The sequence below is a fragment of the Malaya genurostris genome, chromosome 3 (assembly GCF_030247185.1).
Source record: "Malaya genurostris strain Urasoe2022 chromosome 3, Malgen_1.1, whole genome shotgun sequence".
Taxonomy (NCBI): domain Eukaryota; kingdom Metazoa; phylum Arthropoda; class Insecta; order Diptera; family Culicidae; genus Malaya; species Malaya genurostris.
In genome coordinates, this window is record NC_080572.1 from 176,394,469 (window position 1) to 176,407,762 (window position 13,294).

Here is a 13,294-nt window from a genome sequence, read left to right on the forward strand (position 1 = left end):
GCCGACAAATTTGCACGAAAATGTATGATTTGGCAGGGCATTTGCAGCTGTTGCAAAAACGAAACTTTTCGTTACAAATACGACAATGACATCGGAGCTATACCAAAAAGAGTGTCTCCAAAAACGAATTTTGCCGTTCGTTCGATCCCACGACCATCCCGTAATCTTTTGGCCAGCTGTCATTACATCAAAGTCGTTCAAGAATGGTATGCAGAGAAAAGGGTCCAGTTTGTTCCGAAAAACCTTAACCCACCTAACTGCCCCCAGGTCCGCCCTAGGGAGAAATACTGGGCAATCATGAAGAGGAGACTCAAGCCAAAGGGAAAGATTGTCAAAGACATCAATCAGATGACGACCTGGTGGTATAAGATAGCTAAAACGATGGACGAAGAAGGTGTGCGCCGTCTAATGAGCCGTGTTACAGGAAAAATTAATACAATACAAGGAATTGTCTTTGTTCCAATACTATCTGAAGCAAGCTTTAGCCTAACTTTTCCTCAGCTCAAAATAAGACCATTTCAGTACGGTGCTTTCATAATTTCAGGTTTCGCGGACAACCTCCACGCTCAACCAATCAAACAAAGTTCAATGGCACCTCGGTGACCGGCACTTAGGTACGTTGTACACTGTAAGGAAACTTCCGAGTTGATAAAATACATCGTAATTGAAGGATAATTTTACGCACATTGGCCGGCCAATTTAGTCGATTTGCTACGAAGATGTTGGCTCTACAAGACTCCGGCCGCCGCTTTACAATGTCAATTCATCGTCCAGCTTGAGTGGTTCGGATTGGGTCGTGATGGGTCCGTTCTTGGTAGATTTTTTTTTCGACGCCCCAGCAGTAGCTTGACGATCGGACATCCTGACGCCTGCTCACCCCGTTTCTTGCTGTCCTTTCGTAATAAATTGATTTGATGCCCAAAGTATGATAGAGTATCAACATAAAATTATCATTAATTTGCATTCAAATTTTCTGCAGCGATCTGCAGTTTTTGTTTCGCTCTTCTTAGCGCATCTTCAAAAGCCCGGTTCACCGGCATGTAGCTGCCGGACCGTGTAATCGATCGCAAACGATCGGACTGCTTATGTGTGTAGCGCTTGGGAAGAAGATCGAGCGAGGAAAATTAATAATTCAATAGCCCGAGTGTTCGGTTGATGGTTGTTTGGCTGAAGGTTGACACGAAGGAGCGGGGTGCCGGGAAAGAAAAATAACTTTTCCGCCAACATTTATCGCCCGGCGGGTTGCAAACAGGTAGATAAATTTGCTGGATAAGCGGACGTGTGTACTTGTGAATGAGCTTCGATCACGGACGTTGGTGGGGGAGGGAAAGTGGCATATCATGAAGACGGGAGACATTTGTAAGGTTCCTGTTTACAATGGACGCTAGATGTCGGTCACTTACCTTATCACAAAATACTTTGATTTGACAGTAACCCCTATGGCACACGCTGGTATCCCGTGGATCCTCGAATGTGTCGATTTGCAGGTGAAGCGGCAGGCCCTGGAAGGAAACAGAAAGAAGAGAAACGGATATTTAGCACCACTGTAAAGCGTTGTTGGATACGGTACGATCGACGTTGGTGTAGCTTTCGCTTAGATTTGGGTCATCGATGAGGGCACGCGGGTACACGAAGACTTATGTAAAGTCCCCGGAGGCCGTATTGCACTGTGCTGCACATAATTTTCCCGGCACGTGAAATTACAGTTATGAGCGGTACACGGTAATTTGCGTAGGCTTTGAAAATAGCACCGCACTGACCACCCGTTGATAAAATGTAAAGAAAATTTCTTTGGTCTTAATGTAACTCAATCATAAATCTCGAGGGACGATGTTTCACCGGTAACACATAAAAAAAACCCCGAGGACGACGTCGATCCTCGCTTCGACGAATGATGATGACGATGATCGCAATAACACCTTCAAAAAACGTCTCAGTAAAGATTTTACCAAACCCACGACGGTTGGTTTATTATCCTTCGGCTTTGTCCCTTGATTTATCTCGAACACCTGTCTTTGTTTTGATGATTTTTCTCTTCCCCATTCGTTGGTTTCCTAGCAACTTCGAAGTTAATTTTGGTTACGATTTCAATCTTTCCACGTTTGCTAGGTTTCGAAGCAGCTATCCAACGGGAAGACAACAGGAATGTGAACGTTTTATTACACCGATTTTTCATTATCCACCAACCCGGCATCGGGCTTTATCTATCCTGTTTGCCGTACCTACCGCTTGACGTGGCCGGGATGTCGGGTTCGATCGAATCGGATCGTCGTTTTTTTCTTGTTCCTCTGTAGTTTCTTTCTTATTGAGTCCATTATAATATGTTCATTCATGGATTTATCTAAAATGACAGGCTAGATAAAACTGTTGATTCTTTGGCTCTCCTTCATGTCAAGCGGTTTAACTTGGTTCTCGCTTTTCGGTGTTGATTCTCATTTTGCTCGGGGATGTTTCATTCTATAAAATAATAAACTCGGAATGATTCGCCAAATGATATTGAATGGGCTCGGAAGAATGCGGAGAAATCTGTCGAGGATGTTAGAGGCTTTCTTTTTTTTTTGTTCATCATACTGTGAGAGATTAAGAACTGTGTAATCGAAATGATATTTGAATAGCGAGGTAAAATTGAGGGACGGCGAAATGTTTTTCGATTATATTTTATAATTTTATTTGAACATCATTCAGCCGTTGCATTTTTATTGATTTATATTAGCATTTGTTTAGTTATTTACTAAGCAAAGCCGATAAAAATAGTAGTGAGAAATTTACATGTAATATCAACAGTGGAATTTTCCTTACATCACAAGTCAGTTTAGAAACTGAAATTGGATAATTCGTCAGTGCTTTCATTAAATGATAATCAAGAGTCACTCATTTCGATTTACGGGGGGCTTCGGGGGTCTCAAGACAAGAGACAAGAGATGGAACTCAAGTTCACAATTTTCCAACCCGAGTGTAAAAAACAACTCCGAAATCAACTTAATTCAACATAATCTCTGCACATATTTAACTATGTACGGCCACTAATTGTGGAAACGAATCATGATATCATGAAATATGTCTTCTATCGATATCATGTAAATTTTCATGGGAGATGAGTTATTGTTCATGATATCAATCACATTGATCATGAAATCATGAATAATAAGGCAATGATCGACATGTTTCATGATTTCATGATTTTTAATCATGGTACCGGGAATGGATTTTTGTCCGTGTAGTCAGTGTTGGGAAGATTATGATCAGAAAAAGTTCATTTCATTATCACTTTTGAAAAATCAGTTCAAGAGTTTTTCTAAAAAATCTCAGAGACTGAAAAAAGTCACTTACGAGATTTTCATTCATGAAACAAGCATACACAAAACTCTGAACTTCGAAGTTCACAACTGATTTTTGTGTCAGCAAAACTTGATGACGAATTTTCACCCACATAAATATCGTTAAAGAAAGTTTTCGGACGATATTTCGATGCTGAATTTCCACTACGTTTCAGGTCGACATAGAAGTGATTCGTGCAAGGTTTAACTATTTTGTTTTCCTCAATTAAATCAAGACTGAAATATTTTTGATGCACGTGAACAAAAAATTTTTTTTCCACGTTTCAATTAGTGATTGTAGCTAAGAAAGGCTGTTTTACTTCCAGCTAGTAGATTATACTGCACTATTTAGAATAAATTACCGTGACTGCTACTTAAAAACTTTTTGAAATAATTGTAAGCAATGAGATGCTCTCTCGCACAAAACATTATATCTCTACTGAACAACATGGGTTTATGCCTGGACGCTCGGTCAGCACAAATCTATTAGATTTTACTTCGACCTGCATTTCGCGTATGGAGGAAAAGGTACAAATCGATGCGGTATACACGGATTTCAAAGTAGCGTTTGACCGAATAGACCACCGAAAACTCCTTCGAAAGATGTCGCGATTAGATGAACTCAAAAGTTCATTGATTGGTTATACTCTTACTTGTGTGGTAGAGTTTTACCAATAAAATTGGGCTTGAGCGTTTCATTTCAGTGTCAGGAGTTTCTCAAGGCAGCAATATGGGTCCGCTTCTGTTCTCTTTGTTTTTCAATGATGCTATTTTGCTGCTCAGTAACGGTTGCAGATTAGTTTATGCTGATGATTTGAAATTGTACCATGTAATTCAATCTGTTGACGACTGTGTCCGGCTCCAACAGCTCCTCGATACATTTGTTGCTTGGTGCAAAAGAAACTGGCTGATTATCAGTACTGCGAAATGTCAGGTCATAACGTTCCACCGAATACAGAATCCATTGCACTTTCATTATCAAATTGATGGACAAACGCTCCAAAGAGTTAATCATGTAAATGACCTTGGTGTTTTGTTGGATGCCAAACTTACGTTCAATCTACATCGCTCAATTTTGATTTCAAAGCAACACGGCAACTGGGTTTTATTGCCAAAATCGGACGTGACTTCAAAGATCCCCGTTGCTTGAAGGCATTATACTGTTCATTGGTTCGGATTCCATGAACCGATCAGTATATGTATAAGAACATTTTCCACTGTTGAAAATCTTTTCGATTTTAATAAACCGACATATAATTTTATTCGGTAAGTGTTGCGATCGAATATTTTATAACTTGACCGATATATTCATTAGGACTTATTATATTGTCAGATAAACAAATGGAATAAAAAAACACTATATAGTATGAATTTGATTTACAGAAGTAAGAGGAGCGCAGCATTTTGCATGTCTTGAACACACAGCAGGTACAGTGTTTGAATGGCGCTTTTGAATTAGCGATACTTTTGCGTATGATATTAAAGCTAAATTGGTTAATATTTTTTATCACCTGCATAACATGCTTTGTGAATGGTTTTTTTTAAATCAATGTTTATTAACTATTATTAATCAACTATTATTAATCAAAGCACTTGCTGCTCTTATTGATGATATAACTCCACCACCACGGTATTGTTGAGAAAATTTGGAGTATTTATCCATTTATGAACAGATCATTAAATTGCAAGACCTAAATATTTAGCATTTTATTTACATTTCAAGCACCCTACGCGCACTGAACATTTTTAGAAAGGTTCAGTTTTTGTTCATCAGCGAATTCATTCAGATAAGATAAGATAGATTCTGTCGAGATATAACGGCTTTGAAAATTCATTTCCCAAAAATTTTCTGTTCGGGAACCATAACCGGTATATACAACATGCGAACTTTTTTTCTTAAATATCGTCGAGAAGAATGTGAACTTTTCACCACTGATTTTTTGCCATGTGAAGTCAGTTTCAGTGAGAATTGCGTTTGCAAAAAATCAGTAGTCAACTTTTCTTCAGTAAGTTTTCTGATCGATGATTACTTTGTTTGAAAATCACTTGCGGGAATTTTCAGTCGCGATTCATGCAGTAAAAAAGTGGATTTTTTTCCAATTTGTTCTTCCATTGCGTTCTACTAACAGATGATTCAAGTTGAATCCGATTTGTTGTTCTATAAATAGATCGGTTAACTTTAGGAAGTCAAATCATTGAAGTACTCTTAATGTAAATCGAAAAATAGACAGTTAATTTTCTTCGTTCTTCTAAACGCTTATTGGCAGACAAAATTTCATGTGCGGTTTTCGTGTTAAATTATCTCAAATCTATATCCCAAAATAAAGAAAATCTTTTGGTTTAATAAACAGGGTTGGTAGCCTGCATGTTTTATTCTTTGTAACTTAAGGTTAATTTGAATAAAATTTCTGCGAAAGCAGCATTTCGGTGAATTGATCCATTCAGCTGAATGACTTTTAGCGAAACGACTTTTGACGAAATGACCATGACGCACATCAAGTCTTCTAGCGTTCCTCAGCTTAAACCTTTTCAATTTGGTCCGAATGATTTTGATTTTTTCAAAAAGTATGAGAGCCTTATTTCCTTGCGAAATCTAGACGCTTTTAGATGTTTACTTTTCCGAATAATGGTGTAAAAATATCTTTGGTTCTATTTCTTGAAAACGGCTGGTAGAAGTGAAAATGTATAAACAAATTCAACGGGGTACATCTTTGTTTTTTTATGGATTATAGCAAAGCGAATTAAAGACTTTTAGTGTATAGGATAATTGCATAGCGGTATATAAGGTATAAACAGGTAGTACAGAAGAGGAAAGGCAGCACATGGTTATGATATTATTTGACTTGCTGAAAAAATTGTATATCATTATAAATTCAAACTGTTATGTTTGCCTCATCTGTTTTTACCACATTGAGTGCTACAATTCTATTAATTCTAAGAGCAAATTCAGCAGCTAGATATTCTATATGGAAGATCTATAATAGAGCAGAAACTGGAACAAATATATTCCCAGCAAGCCGTTCTAGTTTTATTTATTCGACCAGTTCTTTTATAAAATTTAAAACTGGTCTACGATGCCGTTCTATTTTTTTGTATATTTGAAAAACGAGTGAAACACTGCTGGGGCTGCCAGTTTTTCTTGTTATAAAATTCAGATTTAAATTTTGTAACTGACATAAATTATGCATCTAGAACTAGAACACTACTTAATATGCCCTAATAATCTAGTAGCCATTGTAGACATTTCGCATCCAGCCATTTTCAAAAATATTGAATACCTAGGAATAGTGTGAAAAAAATTCTGCGTCGCATTTTTTACCCTTTCAATCAATTTGAATTGCTTTTAACTTTTTGTGCAAATATACGCACTACGCGTATAGTGTGATAGAGTAAGATGAATAACCAAATTTCCGAGGACGATGAACCAAATGGAAAAGGTCCATCTGATAATTTACCGTATACTGCGGATTGATTAACATAACTTGGAAAAAAGTACATGTAGGTGTTTTTTTGTGAAAGAAAGTAATTATTTTCAAAATTTGACAGTAATAAATTTAGAGCTTGTTGCAAAATCTATAAATAAAAATCACCGCATCTTTACCATCAAAATTTCACATACAGAAATTTCCCTCCGAACTGCAGAGCACCCAGTCTGTAAACTGAGAGTCTCTCGTAGGAGCCACCGCTCCATCATGTCCATGTCACAACCATCCTGCCAGTACGACAAGAAAGTCGAACAAATTGAATATAAATAACCGGGCGCGGATAAATTTATACGTAATAAATCTTGAGATTAGCACTTAAAATATATATCATTTTCCCTGCCCACTCCACATTTGTTACCACACTCAAGAGATTCGTTTCTTCGTCCCTTTGGTCGTTTGTTTTTTTTTTGTAGCGAATCTGCCCTCGTTCCATCTGATTACAGCTGGCCTGTTACTTGTTCCTCCCAATGTTTCGCTATCGAACGAACCAAGACGTGTCCGAGCGCCACCGTCCCGTTCCACTCGTTGTCTGTTACCGCTCCAAGAAGGAAAAATGTTGATTTTCACACATAACTTTTGTTTACCTTTTATTTCTTGCTTCCTGACTCACAGCTCAGCGGCTCAGGTGCCCGTTGGTGTCACAAATAAATCAGACCCCGATCAAACTCTGCCATGCGTATTTGTGGCAAGGTTGAGAGATTACTTCGACGTTCAGTCCGCACTGATAGAGCATGCGTGTCCAGTTGATGGTCTTTCGGGTGATTCGAGATTATCAACTGGAGCACCACACTCTACGACAGGAAGCATTCGGCTATTGTCAGCTGTATTTTTTTTCGTGCTTAGGTTTTCGTCTAATGAGAGACACGCATTTATTGCCCGAAGTTTGTTTTCGAAGGACGTTCAGTTATTACGGAATTCAATTGAGGATGGAGACTCAATTCTATGTTAAACTTTGCTAATGGATGTTATTCATCATCATCGCGTCAGCCAATTTTTTACATTTTTTTCAATCGAAGGTCTAGTTTGACCTATAGCGGAATTATATCGAGGACATCGATCATGTCAAAAAATTATGTTGTCTAGACAACGATTCGGATGAGGAACAGAAAACGTATCACGCATGATGGTTAGTTGTGTACTAGACAATATTATTTTTAGTGTTGTTGAAAATGTGTGCAAAATTCGTTTTATAAATAGCGTGAGGCACGTTGGTAATTATATTTTATATAAACATTAGATAAAGGCCACAAATACAATTTGTCAAGTTTTATTTGTGTCGACCAAATTTTGGTTGTTAAAACTATATAGTGCAACATGAGACCACAGTATTTCGTAAGAATTTCGATTCTAGTAGCCTTCAGCACAGTCGAGGTTCACAAATGACTTGATTTCAACCCCACAAGATAGAAGCCCTGCTCAATTATGAGAACCCCTGTGCGAAAAAGACTTATTTTGACAGCTGTTGAGTTTCAGTTTATTACAGCTCGGTGGCAACAATAAGGCGCTCCAGCTAGTGCTATCGTAACCAACATCTCAGTCCTTCGGGGCCATCAAAGCTAGCAAGTCAGTGAGAGCAAAGTAAACAAAATGAAGTAAAATACAACACTTCATTGATTGTGAAAGTCAGTATTACAATTTGGCAGCGCACGTTTCATAACGATATTACATTTATAATCAAACATAAAAAAATCAACTTTCACAGCTAAATATCACAGATATTTAGCAACAACGAACTTATATACTTCTTCGTTGTTTTCGTCTTTGCGGAAAAGATGATAGTCACGAAAATATGGCGGCCTAGCAGGGACTTGGTTTATTACTTTACTTGTAAACAAACAATAACCTTCAGTAAATGAAATTTCTACCTCAAAAAGGGCTATCGCCGGTCCTCTGTCACGACGCCATCTTGATGAGATCAAAATCGGAACTTCAAAATCAGCTGATTGCAACGTAAACAAGCAAACAGTAATACATATGTTTTATGCGTTTACCTTGTTTAGTGCACGAGAATTAGTGAACTTTGGGTCGACTCTCTCACAATAACTTGTCGGTTTACCTAAAATACAGCAGACAGTGTTTTGGGACATGAAGTGGAGATAATTTTCACAATTTGAGAGTCGCGATGAGTATCAAAACATCGCAGTGTTTGGGGCTCGAAACGCGAGGGGCTCAACGTAATCGGTATACTTTCAAATGGCTGGTGCTCACATACCGGTGTCAGATGGGTGGCTATCGCTAATAAAATTAGCGAAACAAGAAGAAGTTAGTGTTTTTGCTCTCCGAAATGCCACCAATCGGTTTGGTCAGAGCCTGTGATATATAAGAGACGAGCAAAGGCAAAAAAACACCTAACTAGTGCCCCGGCAACTAAACTACTGTTTGTTATTTACCCTGGCAACCAGACTGCTTCTGTGAAATTAAAATGACTTTTTCATTATTATTAATATTAATTATTATTATTTGGTAGAGTCTCCAGACTTCGGACGGTTTTCAAAGTTGACGCTTACCGCCATAGGAGTAATTAGAATCACGTTTTATGGTTCTGTATACGTGCTCCTTGATCCATGTCACTTGATTATCAGTACAACGAACTAGTAATTGAGTATAGTGAATTGGATCTATATTAAACAAAATCATTTATTTCCTATTTCACTTCTTAAAACTTTTGTGTTAATTTTTCAAACTTTGATAACAATGCTTTAATTGAATTATTCAGCAACAAATTATATTTATTAGGTTTTACACGAACATGACATAACCTCATAAAATGAACAGAATGAACTATTTTTGACAGTCGCCGGTGGTTTGTTTACAGTTTCGTTAGAATTTAAAAATTGAAAGTCGCCTGACACTAAACATATTTATACAAATATCGCTCCTAGATGCTGAAAACGCATACAGGGCAATCTTTTTAGTTCTTTTCACTGTGGAACACGTTTTTAATAGGCACTTTTTCGTCATTTTTCAATTTTTAATTTGCAGTCGCAAAACAAAACAAATCACCGGCAGCTGTCAAAGATGAACAAGATTCATCGGCAGTTCATTTGTGTCGTCATCGTGTAAAACCTAATTAGCCTAATCTTTTGACGGTTCGTTTGGTTCTTTTGGGCTTCAATCTTTGTGCAAATATTATGATAAAAGGGGTTTAAAATGCTTAACACGAGACCTATCGAATGCAAAGATGTTCGAAATTCAGGTGGATTCTATGCAAACTTGGACTCGGAAACTACGATGACATCTTCATGAATGACGAGACGTACGTTATTCCAAAACCGGAGAAGATATTTTTGAGTAAAATTTGGAGAAAAGGCTGTTGTGCACTGATAAGTGTAAGACGAAAAGTAAACAAAATTTTTTTTCCTTGGTTGTCCAAGTTGTTGTTGAGAAGATGAATTATCCGAGCTGACCTAAAATAAGATCAATAAAACATGTATTCAATGAAAGTAGTGTTTCTGACGAAGGATAGTTGATCAGATGACATTAACGGATCAGGTCATTTCACCGAAAGCCGTTTCGCCGAAAGCAATTTCGCCGAAAGGGTTATTTCGCCGAATCCGGAAATCGTCCTAAAATCTAAATTTAATTGATTTAAAACAAAGATAAATGAAAGATGATAGCGTTAACGCCCGTTTTGTTGACCTACAATTGTACTTCTTGAATAAAGTTTGATTCTTGTACTCTTGAAAAAAGATTGATTCATGAACGGAGTTCCCAAGAAAACTTGTTGACTATTGGCTACTTAGCATCAAAGCAATTGCATAGGTGTATCTACCAGGCAAATGTATATGGTATTTTCCGTTTATTAAGTGAAAATGAAAACAATATCTGAAGCGGCTACGCCACATCGTTTTGGTTCATGCTTTGCTAACTAAGGCAAAGAAACCTAGCTTTGAGTAGACCGGGAAAACGAGGCGGTTACAGGTTTGTATGACTTGGCGGCCGACTCAGCTGGCGTCGCCTCGGTGGCTTCGGTTATGTGGCTGCGCCACATCAGTTATACAGGAGACATAACATACAGGAGACATGGTCCTTTCAGCGAAATGACCCTTTCGGCGAAATGACCTATTCGGCGAAACGACTGTCTGCGAAATAGCATTCGGCGAAACGACTTTCGGCGAAATGGCTTTCGGCGAAATGACCCGCTCCCGACATTAACAATATTAAAAAAATTTGGATAAACCTAAGCAAAACCATGGACGGTTGTCCACAATTGTCCACAGGAAAGTTCATGAACTAGCCAGATCCTAGAACAATTAAAAGTAATCTATATTTTGGGATTTGGAAACGAGAAATAATATCAATTATGATGCATTTTTTTGATGACATAAATTTAGTTTTGGCGTTAATTGCTGGAGCCGAACTTTCAAGGGGGAAATAAGGAGAATACGACTGACCATAAACTTTTCAAAGACAAAAGAAGTTTAAAAAGTTTAATTTTGAAATTTTTTCAAACAACAATGAAATATAAAAACACCTTTTTTGGAGGAACCTGACCTAAAACTTTATTTTTTGTACGGTTATTATGATTGAACATTGAGGAAAACATATGATAAAATAAAATGTAGTAGAATCGAAAATGAAGTTATATGTAGACGCTTCAACCATCAACGGATTGTAATTGCGATTAACAATAACACAAACATACTGAAATCATGTCAAGTAGAAATCCAAGGAAAATGTTTTTGGCCGAGACAGAAGAAATTGAAGGAAGACATGCACTTCGAATTAAAATAGGTGCATTTAATACAGCTAAACAGGACGAATAGCGTAATCTACGTTCAGTTCTATAAGAAGTGCAAAGCGGATCAAGCCATAGATGTGCATGGTTTTCCTGTAGCTACTATCGACGAATTTATTCGGAAAGCTACAGTACGTTTTGTTACGCTTACGCTAAAAAAAAGGCTATACCTTTTTATGTGACCTTCGGTCAGGACACGAAAATTCCATGTAAATCACTTGTCACCTACGATTGACAACTGGCTGTCAGGAAGCGTAAGCCCTGTGAGAAACTGGACAAGAAATCATGTTCACTCACGATACCGCAACGATGATTCCGCCCACAACAGTGACACCGAACCAATGTACGTGGATTCGGTGTTGTTCTAGTTTAAGAAGAAGTCCCTTGAATTCTGTGAGCATTTTTTTATAATAGTGTTTGAGCCCTAAACTATTACTGGTTTAGTTATGGGCCTGCACTATTTCACATCGTCATAAGAATTACAGTGACGCACACATAGCTTTGGATTTATTCAATAAAGGTACGAAATTCAGGAATTTCGCCCCAAGGTACGAAATTCAGGATAACATTCAGCTAAAATATACCGAACGGGAAGGCTTGATTTAAGTCTTTCAACCGCATCGTATAAATCGACCAAGTTTCTTGACGAATCAATTCAAAAACAGACAACCAATCGGAGCTTATTGCATTATTTTTTTACTCGAGCTTACCCGTAAAAAGGAGTTCGGAAATAAACGAAAGAGAATTGATTGGATTTCGATTTAATCCGGACTCCCACCACCGACGATCGGCATCATTTTCGAGTGCACCCGGTGACATCTCCTTTCTCCGACTGCTGCTCTGATTTCGATCTGATAACCTTTCAACGAGCCTCGAAGCGACGATGAATGAAATCATCAGCAAACCGTTTGACCTTCATTTACCACACTAATTACAATTGCCTCTATGAAGGAAGCTTTATGGATGAACGGCTATTAATCTTGAGCCTGGCTCACACAGGAAACCGTACCTACGTGCCATTCTTTTGTAGCGTGTCAGTTCAGTCCCTTCAGTCAAAGAGCAGGGCGATCATGATCACGATTCCTACGATGATGCTTCATACTGCCAATATGTCGGTTTACGAGCCCTTTCGGGGCCAGACCGCCCCAACAGGACCGCCAGAGATGCGCAATATTTGTCCCGATTGCATATAACACTCTTTGCATGGTTTTGGCCCAAGAAGTGAAAGAAAGAAATCATTTTGCTTCAAATGATCATGATAAATTATGATTGGTTACCCGCGAGGTTTTAGTCTGAATGATGAGAAGAGAGCGGAACAGTGAAGCTTTTATCAGGGGCCATTTGGCACCGAACAGAGCGGCATTTGTTTGCTACCATCATCGCACCGTCGATCGAACCGAACTGCTCGTCATCCCGGCGAAAAGTGAGAGACTAAATAATTGCTCATTATCAATTTCAGTGTAATTTGCTGATGATGAACAAATAATAATTTAATGATAATGATAGCTGCAGGATAAAATGGTGAGCTGGGAGGAAAACGGAACGCAGGAGTGTTTTTCTGCATCAATCAGTGTTGCAACTTTGTGTTACATCAGTTCCCCGGCTGATCTCTTAGGTTCTTTCATCTTTAGGTTCAAGTTAAAAATTACGTTTGATGACCACAGGAATTACGTGACATCGTAATCAATAGTCAATCATTTCGTTTTTCTCACGGTTTTTTCGGAATAGATCAAATGCTTGATTTGTTTCAAAGA

General features: G+C 38.1%; 1 protein-coding gene across 5 annotated transcripts in view; it reads right to left on the bottom strand.

The window, feature by feature from the left end:
- Positions 1-13,294, bottom strand: part of LOC131438847 (protein grainyhead) — a 454,054-nt gene that overhangs the window by 21,213 nt on the left and 419,547 nt on the right. For all 5 annotated transcript variants that reach the window (XM_058609180.1, XM_058609182.1, XM_058609183.1 and 2 more), the window contains one exon: positions 1,404-1,502. In XM_058609180.1, coding sequence (XP_058465163.1) covers positions 1,404-1,502 — 99 coding nt within the window. The remainder of the gene's footprint in view (positions 1-1,403; positions 1,503-13,294) is intronic.